The following is a 15,757-nucleotide window of genomic DNA, read 5'->3' as shown; positions in this document are numbered from 1 at the left end:
TCATTTTAACTTTGAAGAAATTGCCAATTAAACTGATAATAAAATGAATAGAATAATCTGTTAGTAAAATGGAATACGTCACGTTCATACACTTGGTTTTTGGATAATAAAACAATTAGGAGGAATACCCACAACCTAGACTAGTATCCCTAATTATCGCATCCCATTCTAAAACATATCGATCAAAGTTTCTGGACTTAAAAATAATAGAAGGGAATAAAGGGTGGTAGTATTTATTGAAGTCTCCGGTGGCCCTGAAGGGTTATGGCACAATATCACAAATCTATAACTCCTCAACTAAACAAGAGTGATTGTAATAAGCTAGTATAAAATAATGATTTTTAATTTAGAACACCTTCACTAGAATCTTCTAGAATCTTCGTTGGTGATTTTATAATACAAAATTCAATTTATGTTGTATTGTGCTAGCGCAGATACTGGCCCTGTTTTACGATCTCAACGTAATTATTGAAATTTCACGCTATCTGCATTGTATCCACATAGAAACTGTCATTTTGCTGTCAATATCGTTAGCATAAATATGTTTTTGTGTATGCGTTTGGTTTTCATTTATTTCATTCTCGCTACTTTATGGGACAACGTTTTACCTGATGAGAAAAGGGCAAAAAAGGTAAGATGTAATTAGTATTTTCTTATTATCAGCGGAGAGTTGTAGAAACACAATCTTAGCACGAAGTACTTTCAATTTCAAGAAATCAAGAAGTAATTTGAATTTATTGATTAAAATCCTACAGCTAGAGACAAAATAATCTACTAATTAACATTTATTTGCAAGAACATGAGTTAGTTAACAATGTGGTAAGTTGGTATACACAATATACAGCTCAGTCATATTCTGCCATATACGGCGGCGTTCCCTTGTGGTACACCGTATGCTATATTTCTACAATTTGATATATAAGTCTGAACTAATTTATTTTTTGGATTTAATTTACTTATTTCTACAAACTGTTTTCTATTTCTTAAATATGACTCCATCAGCTCTAGTATATTCCCCTTATTCCGTAAGTCTCCAGTTTTTAAGCAATATATTGTGATCTACGTAGTCAAAGGCTTGCGTCATATCACAATACACTGAGCACACCGGTATCTTGTTATTTACATTTTCAATTACATTATTAAGAAAATTGCCATATTAATCATTGCCATATTAAATAATGCTAGGTAGGTTAGCACTGCATATGACAAGTGAGTTGTGCGTGGCTCAAACTACTAGAAAACAAACAAAAAGTTTGATCAACCATATAATATGATATTGATTGCTGGTTTCTGTACCCATACGGGTCCAGTTAGTTTTAATAGTACTGCTGCTAAACCTACTATGTTCTTAACTATTTAAACTTGCTGAAAACTACAATTAAAAAGAATAGGCTATAAAACATGCAATATAATAAAGAAAAACAGCTTAAAGAAAGTAATCTAATCATACTTACCTATATTTTGTAAAGTTGCCTTGTTTTTTTTCTTACCGAGCATTTATTATCTAAAGAATTTACTGAGAAGTCTTTACAAGCGTAAATTTCTGTTTTAGGCACTCTATTTCGGCTCGGGTGGCCAGTGCTCTGCAAATTTCAACCGCAGAGTTACGACTGTTCCTTTAACGATACCTCCGAGGCAAGGTACTAAATAATCGATTACCTTTAAAGCTTCTTTCTGATTTACAAGACATTATATGATTCCGACTTCCGTTTATCCGTCATATAACATAAATTGGTAGAAGTTCGGACACACACTTGCATTATCTGAACACACTGAGACAACAACAGTTTTGTACCAACACTTTCTTAAATAAACCATGCCAAACCTTACCATCATCACCATCCTAGCGTTTTACCGACAATGTTTCTATAATTAATACTATCGTAGTTGTAGTTGTAACCTATAACACTAATTTCACAGTTGAATTCGTAGAGGTTTGTTCTCGTCTAGTAAGAAACGAAGCCTGCTTGTTATTCCTATAAAATCCGCTAAAGACCCGCCAAAAACTGGTCATCTAATTGATGGCCGATTTCATTTTAAGACAGCAGATATACATCATCTCTGGCAATTACAACTCTCTTGCTATCCCGGTTCATGACATAAAGGCGAACAGACAATGGTGGCTGAGTGGGTGAACAGGCACTCTTTCTCGGTACCGTCCAGTGTCTCCGATTTCTGGAGCAATCTACAGTAGAATCAATCATTCGGATCTGCTTGCTGTCGGAACAAACGCGATTATAGTCAATTCTGAACCATGGTAAGCCATCATGTCGGCTCCCACAAGGATCAGTTTTAAGCCGTCTATTAAGCCAGAGGCATGAAGCAGGCTGTAATCGCCTGCTTGATGCTTTGTAACAGTTATAACACTATATGGGTTTTTGAGGTAAAGGTCTGTCAGAGGGGACTCTGTAACCTTTTGAATGACCTCAGGAAATGTGGTGATAATGGTCGGTTGTTATCAGCTTTGATTTAAGAAAGTCTACGCTAAAATAAAAATACAAAAAATCACATTCAATGTAACAAAGAAATGACTCTTTATTTCAGGTTCTACTTCGACACTGACATGAGGGATTGCATGACTTTTGAATACAGTGATTGTGTACCGAGTTATAATAAATTTATGACTTTGACAGAGTGTAACACTAATTGCCGGCGTAAGTAATATAACGATTTGTTTTGTTTAGGTATAAATTATTCAATTATTATGATGGCATTTAAACATCTTACTGCACGATGATTCCACCTACAAGTGCATTACGAGTAAAAGAAACGTGACAGACAGAATTGGTCACGACACTTGTCTGCACTGGTGATATGAGAATCCATGTTATGAAATCTTGAAGTTGCCATTAAAATACGACTATCAATTAGATTTTTGCAAAAATTGCGCAGAGACTGGTGGTGAGCTCTGCCTTTGCATGCTCCTGCCCCTTTTGGAGGCAACTGAGGTTATAAACTTGTTATCAATTTAAGCTTCATAACCGAAGTTTGAATGGAATGAAATCAGGCCAATGTTGTACATACTAAACTAGGTTCTTCTTTATTTTCAGTTTCTGGCCCTCAACATGTGAGTGAAAACTACACAGCAAATATATACTGTCGTTATCAGCCTGAGTTTGGAGATTGTCAGAATTATCATCCAATGTAAGCTATTGAAATTTAAATTAGATATTAGTCTATATTACGAATTTGTATGTATTGAGTTATTATAGTTTCTGGCTGGAATATCTGAAGATGATATTTCTCAACTAGAGGAGAGTTGGTCCAGAACCCTGCTGTACCATGAATGTAATTTTGCTAAATGAGGAATAATAGAAAGGATATTAACAAAGTTTATAAAAATAATCAATAGTGTATTTGACAAAAATACTGTTTTGCCCGTGAGGTTTATTTCCCAGAAATATTGCATACGTGTCTATTATTTCATTTCGTTAACAATAACTAAAAATGCAGTAACCTAAAATTTCGTGTGATGTCACTTGTTAGTACGCTTTTAACAATCAAGTGATATCTTTAGCCCCCACTTACATCCTCAAATGCTTTTTATCTTCCTTACTTTTTAATATTTTTAATTATATTTTTTTTTTGGAAATCTGTCTGACGGGCAAAACAGATAAATATTATTAGATTTAGTCAAATACGATAAGCCCCAAGAATGTGCCCCCGTACCAATGTTCTTGCAAGTTCTCGTAAGTTTCATTGTAAAATTATGCAACAGTTTACTCACGCGTATTTATCGAGATTGCCTACCGCGTCGCCGCGTCATCTCATGATTAAGGACTGCGTTTGGGTCCGAAACTAGTCGGGCAATTCCAATTAATACATTGCATAATTTAATAACGATGTCAAAATATAAGCCCTTACTTTATTGACAGGTATTACTTCGACATGTCTGAGCGCAGGTGCAAAGGATTCTCGTACAGCGGCTGTGGAGGGAATAGGAACAAGTTCCAGAGTCCAATTGTGTGCAAAGCAGTTTGTACCGCCGCTGTTCCATACCCCAAGCATTATCTTTTCATGTCAGATTTTTAACGTTATTATTTAAAACGAAACTTGGTGTTTTATTAACCTACACCCATTTCCTTACACTGGCTTTATCACAAACGACCAGAGCGTGCTCGAACGTTGTCCATTGCTTCTGTAAATCTATATATCATCAGAGACCGAGGCCAGAGAGGTCCGGACCTTTTAATGTAAGCATATTTTATGTAAGGAGTATTTTGCAGTAATTATCTAGGTAATTAAAGGAGTCTACCACCTCTCGTAAAGTGAATTTCCTAAAGTCATGCTGCACTGGTGCGCTGCTCCCATTACCCTGTCAGTCCTTCTAGGGTGATGGTAGACTCCCTGAGAGTAGGGTGTAATACTGTTCCAAATATAAATACATTTCTTAGACACAACAATTGCTTATTTTTGGAACAGCTTTACATCATCTATTTGCTTATGTCACACATATTACATTTTTTTAAACCACAAAATAATTAATGGATAAAAATATGTTGCACGTTTATTTATTCTGGTTAACCAGGTAACCAAATGAATGGCAAAGGCAACCAAAGGCAAAAATACCAAAACCACTGGCAAAAAAATGTAAAAGGCCATTAAAATAAACCTTTTTAATGTTTCGTACGCTAATAGAGAAAAAACAGAGGTAAGAGAGGTACAGTAGAGAACACTCTAAAGTGAGGCAGGACTATACTAAGCTAAGGGTTATTAAATTCTGATGATGCGAATAATAACTATTTATCTTCTGTATTTCGTTTTATCTGTCCATTTGTCACTAGGCCGTATCTTATAACCGTAAAAGCTGATAGCTAAAATTTTCACAAAAACGAAGCTAAGCAGCACTTGACAGGATCATAAATTTAATGTATACCAACGAGCTTCATTGCTTGTCGTTAGCGTAACGGGTCCGAATCGTACATGACCGGTTGGCTAAGGCATATTCTTACATTTACCAACCCATGTTGCAGTGTTTTAATATTTACTAGTCAAAGCTAAGAATAACCAATATTGGGGGCTAAACTGTGTCATTTTTTAATTTATATAAGGAGCTTTGTAACCTCATCAGTTATTTTGAAATACGAAATTCAATTTCTATTTAGGCCTAGAAATCTTCATTATTTACGACCTTAATGTAATTATTGAAATTTCACGCTATGTTAATTGCATCGACAGAAAAAAATAATTGTCTGCAGTACCAGTTTGTTTCTAATGTCGTTGGCGTAAATATGATTAAATGTTTGCGTTTCTTCTTAACCTTTTTCACATTTTGTAGTTTATGGAGCGACTCTTCGCCCAGAGAAAACAATTTGGCAAAAAAAGGTAATGTGTGTTATTAGTATATATTCTTATCACATGAGCCATACTAAGATACATATTTCTACTAAGAAACATCATCTTAGTATGAAAACAAGATTAAATTAAAACTCATTGAAAAGTGGATGTAAATAAAAAGTTTCCTTTCGTGTCTGATCAATCACAACTAAATTGAAGTCGGGTCAATCCGTTCGGGAGCTCTATCGTTTAACAGAAAAAAAGACCAGATATACAACAAGTTTCAGAGTAGATATGTTGACAGTAGAGCGTACAAATACCCGTGTTCACGGAAGTCTAAATTCTTCCAAAAAATGTTTTGTTTTTAATGTATGTATTCCTTTCAATTTGAAGGAAGATTATATCTCGTATTGTTGAAGCATAACTTTCTGTTTTAGGCAGTTTATTTCGGCTTGGGTGGCCAGTGCTCTGCAAGTTTCAACCTCAGAGTTACGACTGTTTGATTAACGATACCTCCGTATTCAGGTATCGTATCGTAATTGTAATATTTCGTGAAAGATTAAAATAATCGTGAATACTCTCCGTTGTACTTACTTATACATACTATTAAGTTGCGAAAGTCAATCTTTTGAGACTTGTCACACTGGTTTCGTTCAGTAGATGGTTGTCGAGCAAATGAACTCGCAAGAACGAAGTCAGTTTTTAGAGAACTATCTTTGATGTAAAGCAGAGTTTATTCTGACGTCACAAATGAAATAAGTAATTATTGTCTCTTTTAAGGTTCTACTACGACGTGAAAATGAGAGATTGCATGACTTTCGAGTACTTTGATTGTGTACCGAGTTATAATAAATTTACGTCGTTAGCGGAATGTCACAATATTTGCCGATGTAAGTACGAGTAGCACAATATCGAGTTTTGTTTATGAAATGATAATATTGACATTTACATATTGGACTGCAGGATGGATTAACGTATGAACATGTTACGATAGAAGAAGCTAGAACTAATCACCACACTTGCTCACTGGTGATTTAAGATTCAACGTTTTAAAATGTTCCTATTGCCATTACTGTTACAAGTTTAGAACAATCACACAATATTGGTAATGGTGATCTTAGCTTTCGCATTTATGTTCCTGGGCTCCAATTCCTCTATTTACATAAGAATAATGGCAAATTCATGGGCAATTGTAAAAAGTGGCTTTGGGGCCGTGTTGTTTCATCATGTGTAGTTTCAATGGTTGATATGAAGTAGTTAAACATATTTACCACATATCTAAACATTAAAAGTGAGTTTACTCCCAGAAATCATAACAGTGCGACGAATACTTTACTCACGCGTATTACCGGGATTGCCCGACTAATTTCTTTTAAGTATGAATCATTCTCACAAGCTTCATTTAAATATCTAAAATAATGTTCATTTTCTTTTCACTTTCAGGGTCTGGGCTTAAAACTATATACAGTAACTACACCGCGAATATATACTGCCTTTTTCAACCTGAGTTTGGAGACTGTAATTCCTATTATCCAATGTAAGGGTATAAGTTAAATATTTAAGTTTGTAAAATATCGCGAGATATCTGGTAAACATCGGGTGGTCCAAAAAGTCTTTATTTAGTTCGTCACTTCGTATATTCAAATTAGTCATTGCTAAACTGAAGATTTGATCTTCATAATTTCTGTTTATTAGAGAAGACTTGACTCTATCACTTTGAATTATAATACGATCAAAATCTCTTCGCTGATTTCAGAAGTGATTAATATTTTTGGTTTCAAATATCAACAACTTCGAATTCATTTTTCAACATAGAAACCCTTTTCAAATAAGTGGTTTCTTAGGTTTATGGGAATGTTAGACATTGAAATGAAACTACTTTTACGGATTTTATCGCGGTTTAATGTTTGATTTTAGTTCCTGACGTTTCGACACCTTTAAAGGTATCATGGTCACGGGCAGACTGCATGCCTGACTGCAAGCAATGCCTTTTCAAAAAAGTCTATTAAGTAGCACTTTCAGACGCGACCGTTTAGATACGATAAACCAAATCCAAGCCACTTGATTTCTAAGTTCTCTTGCTGGGACTAAGAAAAGGGGTTCCCCATTTCGTCCTAATAATTAAATACTATAAAAATGTTTTTCGACGCTACAATTATGATGGCTTTCTTTTTAATTACTTACTTCATTGACAGGTATTACTTCGACATATCTGAGCGCAGGTGCAAAGGATTCTCGTACAGCGGCTGTGGAGGGAATAGGAACAGATTCCAGACTCCAATCGCGTGCAAAGCAGTTTGTTCTGAAGCCGTTCCCTACCCCAAGCATTATCTTTTCATGAAGGATTTTTAAGATAAATTACTTTTGATTGTTATTTAACTCGGTATTTTATTACTCACCGCCCATATTGCTTTACAATTGGCTTTACAACAAAATATCAGAGCGGGAAACTAATTTTAAAAATATGATTTTAGTTTGCTTGGTTTTTCTCCCCAGCGAAAAACCTAGAGAAGGTGTGACGATTCTATTTTATGTGTAGGAGCTATTTATTTAATACAAAGGTCTATTATATTTAGTTTCTGTAGGGCTACGATGGGTCTTCATGGTATGCTGTTGGTTAAGGGTTGAGTGAACGTTATAATTGGCGATAAAAGTAAAATTGAGATTAAACGTTTCTATGGAAATATTTAATTACACTTTACATTAACCACACACGTCTTTTAAGCTTTTTGTCTTACTATTAAGTACTCGTCAAGATAAAACAAAATCCCTTCTATGTCCATTTTTAAAGTTTGACAATTTTGACTAGCAAGATTTTATTTATATATTTATCGGTACAAAAGTTTAAGCAAGAAATAAGAGTTCACTATTTCGTGTAAAAAGTATAATAAAAATAGGTCGTTCCTAAAATGACACAAATTCAAAATGCATAAATACTCTTTGTTATAGGGTTTACTAATCATCAACTACAATTTAACTGTCATAAGAAACAGGAAACGTCACGTTCTGTGGCAAATATTTCTTATAACATATTATTATTGAATATAGTAACAAAACACATCATGCTTAGTCGTCATATTGTACAATTAAGAGTCATACAACCTAGACTGCTAGTATCTTTAATGTTCGGAACTCATTCCAAAACATGCCCTGCCAATAAACCTAAGGTATGTCCTGGTGCCGGCGGCCTCAAGAAGAAGGGACAGAAGGGTATAAAAGGCATAAAGGGTGGCGGTGTTTGTGATGGCCTCAAACGTGGCTCCGTCTCCGGAGGCGCTGAAGGCGAATCAACCACAGGAATAAAACGAGCTCTGAAACCTGGAAAATGTCGCATGGGGCTCATACCAGAGGAATGGTTCCTTTTCTTTAAACCAATGACTGGTGTTTCTGGTCCCTACATTTTTATGCTAGTACTTGGAAACTACTTAGTGAGTAAAGAAATCTTCATTATGGAACACGAATATTACTTAGGTTTGTCAATCGCCACTGTTCTTTATATTATTACTACCAGATTCGGTAAGTTGATCGGCCAATCATTGGATAAAGGAGTGGATGCAATAGCTAATGAGTATGAAAAAACAAGGAATGACGAAATAGCAGAATTTAAAAAAATTGCTTCTGACGCTGCAATGGCCAAGTGGAGAGCCGAGGGACAAAAAGAGCTGATGGATGCTAAAAAAGAAAATATAGCTATGCAGCTTGAAGCATTTTATAGGGAGAGGGTAATGAGTGTTTACCAACAGGTACGGGGTCGTATGGAATACCACGTGAAGCGACACAAGACGATAACTCGGATTCATCAAAGGTGGATGGTTAAATGGATTATGGCTCAAGTTCACAAATCTATAACACCTCAACTCAAACAACAGGCGCTTGCCAACGCTATACAGGAGTTGAATGCCATAGCTGCTAAAGTAAAATAGTGTTTTTATGAGTTTATTTATATTTTATAAGACGCTTACTCTTGGAATATTGTCTCTGTGTTAATTTTGAAATACAAAATTCAATTCTGATTGTATTGTTTAAGTCTTCATGTGTTTTACGATCTAAGCGTAATTATTGGAATTTCACGCTATCTTCATTGTATCAACATACAAATTGAGTGCATTAACGTTTTGCTGTTAATGCCGTCGGCAGAAATATGTTGTTATGTTTGCGTTTAGTTTTTTTTTATTTCGTTCTCACTGTTTTATGGAACAACGTTTTACCTCATGACAGAAGAGCAAAAAAAGGTAAGATGTTATTACTAATTAGTATTTAATGCTTATTAGAGGTGCCTCGTAGAAAAATTTTATGATCTATGAGTACGAGTAATTTGAAGTAGTTTAAATACTCTACAGCTATTTAGCGGATTTAGCTAAGTACCAGTGTTTTACAAGGAGTTACTGCCTATCTGACCTTCTCAACTCTTACTGGGCAACATCATACCCCTAAGTTAGATTGGTTGTCGGACTTTCTAGCTTCTGACTACCCATAACTACTATCAAAGATGTATAAATAACAGACGGGACCCACAATTTATCGTGCCGCTAAATTGTTACCTCTGGACTCTTTAAAATAATAATATTAAGAACTGCACACTCCTTTGATAAGTACTATAGACTACACAAAATACTTGAACTAAAATAAACGAGATGGCTTGCTGGTTTCGGGTCCACTCAAGTTCCAGTCTCATATCATCAGTCAGATCATTACTATACAGGAAATGTTTCAGACTTCTCTATGATGTACATGATATATATTATAAAAGGAAAAAATGTAAACATTTCACCCCTTTTTGTCGTTGTTAACAGGAAGATAAAACTGAAGCCGGCTGTCAAAGCAGCAAATCTTCGTTAGAGAGACTGCTTGAAATTTAAATATTATTTGAATTTTAAAAATAATTATCTTGCAATCCATCGAATACTTGGTCTCGTTATCAATTGTAAGTCGGCCCCAAGTGATTTTTTTAACATTATCTGTATCTTAATTTATTTGGCACATTCACTTTCTGTTTTAGGCGATCTATTACGGCTAGGGTGGCCAGTGCTCTGCAGATTTCAACCGCAGAGTGCCGACTGTTCCTTTAACGAATCCGCCGAGGCAAGGTACTAGATAATCAATTACCGTTAAGGCTATACATACAGACCCCCTTCAATTTACCCAAAGATAGGTATATACATGCATGTTTGAAGTAAAACTTCTTTAAGCGCTACTAGAGGTTATTACACGGCAATATGGCGTCACGTTTCTTTACCAACCGGTTTTTTGGTTTTGTCAATAAATCGTTTCGAAGCAAAACGAACAAAATGTTTGAAAGAATAAAATTCCATAGTAATATGAATGAATTGCCATTGTACAATACAAAATAAATTTAAGTTCCATCGCATGTGTTGGTTACGCGCTCTTTTTGGTGCTGTAGCGTGTGGCAATAGGTTTAGAAGAAGAATCTCTCGGTGTCGTATGTCGGCGACATTTTAGTCGACCGACAAAGCCTCCCGCTTTGTCTTTTTGGCCCGAACTTTCATTGGCTGGAGCACTTGCGGGACTAACAAGGGCTGAAAACTTTTACTAATTTAGTATCATATTGGTTTTGTATACTCCACCTGATTTCGGCCTATGTTAATCTGGGATAATTCAGCATTAATCCTGAAAGAATTTTCGGAATCAGTCCAGTAGTTTTTATGTTTATTCGTTACAAACATACATACAAATCTTTCCCCTTTATACTGTTAGTATAGATAAAATACTGAAAATACAACAATGTTTAGCTGCATCATATTTGTGAACAATAACACATAATTACGTTTGATAAAAATATAGGAGAAAACTATACAGCGCAATTTCATTCTGCCTTATTTTATTTTGCCAGATAAAATTGCACTGAAACCTGAATACTTCGACAACCCAAAAATATGCCAAACAATTGATGAAAAATAGACTTCGGTTAGTAGTATTTTGTGAAACTGATAGGTATCCCGTATTCGTTGATATAATAAAAAAAGCATGTATAGTTGAAATATACTACAATTTCGTGTCGATATTTCGTTTCCGCCACGAGGCAACTACTAAACATATACATAGTGCATTAATGTTCACCCATTGACCCCCATTGAATGAATATGAACTGAACGTAGCTGATAACCCATATAGTAACTGTGATATGGACAAGTAGATTTCCATTTTTTGCGAATTACAAACATCCCTAAAACAAACACACTTATTTTTCTGTTTGTATACTTTGTCTTAATAGTTATCTGAAAAGGAAACACAACTACGTTAAGTACGTACTGTGTTAGGCTTTTCCAAAATATAAATGAAAATAATTTCGTCACCAACTCATCCCGATATTGGGTACTGTGATAAATTAAGTGTGCTATTTAGGCTAAAATGTGAAACTTAAATTATAATTAATGAATAATAGTTAAATTGTGTGATTGTGTGTAAAATATGCCTGCGTACCTACTTGTGAGCGTGTGTTTGTGCGCGCGTATGCCATGCTCAACTCATATCTCTAGATGTCCATTTTCAAAATTTAGCCCTTGAGGATATAAATTGTTTAAAATATCTACATTACTATTTTTACGACTACATTTTTACCTACATGTTTTATCAGGTCTTCCAACTTTATTAGAATCTTATCCTTAAAACAAACAATATAACGAGAAGAACTCTGCTCATATTCAAACTTTTCATCAGGTTAGTAAGATTAAAAAAAAAGTGACGCATAACGATAGAGCTTTCTCCAACGCCGACAAAGAAGTTTCACTTCCACCACTACTTTTTTTTCATTCATATGTTATTATGTTCAAAATTATATAAAAATAATTAGTCCCTGGTCCTTGAAAAATATATAGATTTACTCTCTTTTTACAGGTTCTACTTTGACATAACAATGAAAGAGTGCATGACTTTTGAGTACAGTGATTGCGTACCGAGTTATAACAGATTCATATCATTATCAGAGTGTAATAGTTTTTGCCATGGTAAGTAACACTCCGGTTTTTTGTTTAGGTTTAAAATAATGAATAATTATTTAGACATGTAAATATGCTACCTATTTCGGTATTACATATGACTAAAAAAATTAAATTGAAGTAGCATGTAAATGCCCTACTGCAAAAGTAGAAGTAACGAAACAATTACTATTCTTTCTCATTGGTAATGTACAATATGCTGAGACTTGTCAATTGAAATATTTTAGCATATTCTAAAACAAAGCTGTGATGTCATGGCCCCTGATTCAGCAATTTACAATCGCTGATGAATGAATAGCAATTGGATTATATTTGAAACTTTTCTTAATCTCTTAAGCATTTTGCCAACACAGTGTTAGGAAATTCATTGTTTTGACCGTGAGTGAATTTCCCCGTGCTGAATTATTGTGTTGAAAAAATGCTTAGAATAATACGAAAAGTGGCAATTTAAGTAAATTTTGTTGTAAAGAGCAGATTGGGGCCCTGGTTTTTGTGGCCCACTCACGGTAATCTGTACCGCTAATGTCTATACGTGCTTTTAATGTTTATTTGCAGAGAGTTACAGTAGAAGCATATTTAGAAACTACACAGCAAATATATACTGTCGTTATCAACCTGAGTTTGGAGACTGTAATTCTTATTATCCAATGTAAGCTTTTAAAAACTTTCACACGAAGTAGACTCTATCACAATTTTTTAATGAAGGGATATTTTTTATTAGAAGTTGTCTAATAACGTTATTAATAATTTACTTAATTGACAGGTTTTACTTCGACATATCTGAGCGCAGGTGCAAAGGTTTCTCGTACAGCGGCTGTGGAGGGAATAGGAACAAGTTTTCGAGCGCACGTTTGTGCAAAGCAGTTTGCAGTGGCGCTGTAAAGCACCCCAAACATTATCTTTTCATGACGGAGTTTTAACATGATTCATATAATTAAAATTTATTTAACTCGTTGTTTTCTTACCCATACCCGCATTTAATCTTTATACCACAAATAGACTAGAGGGGGCAACTTATGTAATTCAGGGAAGGCATCATCATCGTAGGGTTTGTATCGGTAATAGATTCTCAGGCACGGTGGACTAGTTATCTGCGCAAGAGGGCTGGCAGGTGCCGATATATGCACTCACGTGCCTTTATTGTTGTTCTATTCTAAAAAAACAAATGTTAGAATCTGAAATAGCCAACCCACAATAAGCAAGCGTGGTGATCAATTTTGAACGTTCTTGACATGGGAAGAAGCCTGTTGCAATAGGACATTTATAGGTTGGTATTAAACATATTGTATTAAGAATAGCAAGCTCGACGGGCTGAATTAAGCATCAGCGTAACCTGGGCGAGTATAGCACAGTCCAGAGACAGGTTATTGTTGCTAGCCTTCTTTAAACATCTTATTAAACAATCTCATATTAATAAATCAGTATCATCAATAATTTCATATTTTCTAAACCGGGCAATTTAGCGATAGAATGAAAAATGTTTCAGGAAATCGTTATGAGCCCCTAAAATTTTTCTCGACATTTGATGAAAATTTTTGGTCCTTTGCGAAAGGGCTGATTTTCCTTCCTTTCTGTGCTTTTCACGTTTTATTTGGAGGTTTTGTCTTGTCATTCGTCACGCTATCATTAACTTTTCTTCCATTTCACGAAACCCTTGCTGCCGTGCAGAACTCGTGCGCCGTTTTCACAACTGCTTCAGTCCTTTATCCTCCATCATGAGGTGTTTATAGGCCCCTGTAACTGGGGTTCCATTTTAAAGAAGAATAACACCTTTCGACTATTATTTATTTTTAGAGCAGTTTTTCTTCATGTATTTGCTTTTCATTTCGTATTATGTCGACATCGACGACATCATAAATTTTTATTGCACATAAAATAAGTAATTGATAAAAATATGCAAATACTTATTTCTCCTTCTGGTTAGTCTGCCAACTATCGGAGGTTTTTAAAGGAATCAGAAAACATTATAATATGGATCATCATTACAATGCTTTATTAACGTTATGTATTTCATGTTTGGTACAAACAGTAAATGGAATACACACTAGTTCAAGTACTGTTGCGACCACACCACCACGTGTTTTGAGTAAGCTAATATAATATAAATAAATACTCAGTTTCTAAAGTAGAGGCTAATTAATATGTTTCAATTAGGATTTTGTGATCCGTTTCGAGTTTTGGTGATCCGTTTGAGACTTTCCTTCCTAGTCAGTTATTACTAGTATTGAATATTCGTGAAGTTGTGACCATGAATTGATTAATGTAAATTATTAAATTAAGTTTACATTTTGTTTCAGCGAAATTAAAAAGTTTGTCTTGGGACGTTTATTGTAGGCTTCAAGCGAACGGTTACGTATGTTCACGTTATGGAGGAACCAAGAAAAAGTTTGTTGAAATAATAAAATTCTCATTAATTACAAATTTACGTAATTATTTTAGATTATGTGACAATTCTGTTATGATAACCACATGGTTTATTTTAGATGGTACTTCGATGTACAGCTCAACTCATGCGACACTTTTGTTTATGGCAATTGTAAAGACAGTTACAATATGTTTGACGATAGACGAGATTGCATTCAGCGGTGCGAGAGTAAGAATACTAATACAATATATTATTATACTTAAGCGAGATTTTGGCGTCTGTAAGTCCTTACAACAAATATAATGATATCATAACAAATCGAAATTTAATTCAAAACAGTTTGTTTAAACTGTTATAAACAAAGACATTTTTTCTATTTGAGGTTAGTTCAAGAATTTAAAGTTAAGAAAAGTAACCCCAAGAACTAGCAAACTATTTAATTTTATTTCGCAAACAGTATTTTTAAATTTGTATTTTAATATCCTCATAACACTATTCTATTACAGGTGAAATACACAAGCCACTTCCAAGAAACTTAACAGAAAACATTTTCTGTCTTTTACAACCTGAATTTGGAATGTGTAATTCGTACCATCCGATGTGAGTTGACTTTAAATCTTTGAATAATTTAATTGCCTTTTAAATCTAACAACTTATATGGCACAAAGGTTTACTCATAGGTATTTATCGGGATCGCTTAACTAGTTCTGGAACCATTTGGAGTCCTTAATCACCGCGTCAGCTCATGATTTAGGGAACTCTTAATCATGAGTTGACGCGCCTGACGCGGCTGTGAGTCGCTAGTCGTACTATAGAAATACATACAAGTAGTTAACTTTTAACAATATTGATGACCAGTTATTTTTTTTTATCACAGGTATTACTTTGACCTAACAGACTTCCAGTGCAAAGGTTTCTCCTACAGTGGTTGCGGAGGAAACAACAACAGATTCCCAACCGCACAAATGTGTGCAGCCAGATGTAATGATGTAATTCGGGCTTTGGAGGGTCTATAATATTCCTATTAACTGCATTTTTATTTATTTCACCTTTGTTTGTTGAGGACCTCGTGTCTAAAATACAAAATCAATTGAGTATCTAAATAATATTAAATAATCAATCAATCAAAATCAAGTTCATGTAACAGGTGGTGGGCAGC

The 15,757-nt window shown here is 34.7% G+C and overlaps 4 protein-coding genes across 4 annotated transcripts; all 4 read left to right on the top strand.

The window, feature by feature from the left end:
- The first annotated feature begins 199 nt into the window (after window positions 1–199).
- LOC113493945 (boophilin-H2-like) lies at window positions 200–4,052 on the top strand. Its single transcript, XM_026871993.1, has 5 exons — window positions 200–630; window positions 1,551–1,640; window positions 2,545–2,654; window positions 3,051–3,144; window positions 3,876–4,052. Exons 1-5 carry the CDS (start codon window positions 542–544, stop codon window positions 4,030–4,032), a joined length of 540 nt encoding a protein of 179 aa, XP_026727794.1. The 5' UTR covers window positions 200–541; the 3' UTR covers window positions 4,033–4,052.
- Window positions 4,053–4,694: 642 nt separating this feature from the next.
- On the top strand, window positions 4,695–7,832 carry LOC113493893 (kunitz-type U19-barytoxin-Tl1a-like). Its single transcript, XM_026871924.1, has 5 exons — window positions 4,695–5,325; window positions 5,715–5,802; window positions 6,058–6,167; window positions 6,721–6,814; window positions 7,473–7,832. The coding sequence occupies exons 1-5, from the start codon at window positions 5,160–5,162 to the stop codon at window positions 7,627–7,629; spliced, it is 615 nt and encodes a 204-aa protein (XP_026727725.1). The 5' UTR covers window positions 4,695–5,159; the 3' UTR covers window positions 7,630–7,832.
- A 507-nt stretch (window positions 7,833–8,339) lies between these two features.
- Window positions 8,340–9,200, top strand: LOC113493861 (ATP synthase subunit b, mitochondrial-like). The gene has a single exon (XM_026871892.1). It carries the CDS (start codon window positions 8,340–8,342, stop codon window positions 9,198–9,200), a length of 861 nt encoding a protein of 286 aa, XP_026727693.1.
- A 167-nt stretch (window positions 9,201–9,367) lies between these two features.
- On the top strand, window positions 9,368–13,254 carry LOC113493853 (tissue factor pathway inhibitor-like). Its single transcript, XM_026871885.1, has 5 exons — window positions 9,368–9,509; window positions 10,277–10,364; window positions 12,133–12,242; window positions 12,789–12,882; window positions 12,997–13,254. Exons 1-5 carry the CDS (start codon window positions 9,419–9,421, stop codon window positions 13,151–13,153), a joined length of 540 nt encoding a protein of 179 aa, XP_026727686.1. The 5' UTR covers window positions 9,368–9,418; the 3' UTR covers window positions 13,154–13,254.
- The last annotated feature ends 2,503 nt before the right edge of the window (window positions 13,255–15,757 follow it).

The sequence above is a fragment of the Trichoplusia ni genome, chromosome 5 (genome assembly GCF_003590095.1).
Source record: "Trichoplusia ni isolate ovarian cell line Hi5 chromosome 5, tn1, whole genome shotgun sequence".
Taxonomy (NCBI): domain Eukaryota; kingdom Metazoa; phylum Arthropoda; class Insecta; order Lepidoptera; family Noctuidae; genus Trichoplusia; species Trichoplusia ni.
The sequence above is the reverse complement of the archived record's forward strand: the minus strand, read 5'-3'. Positions and strand labels throughout refer to the sequence as shown.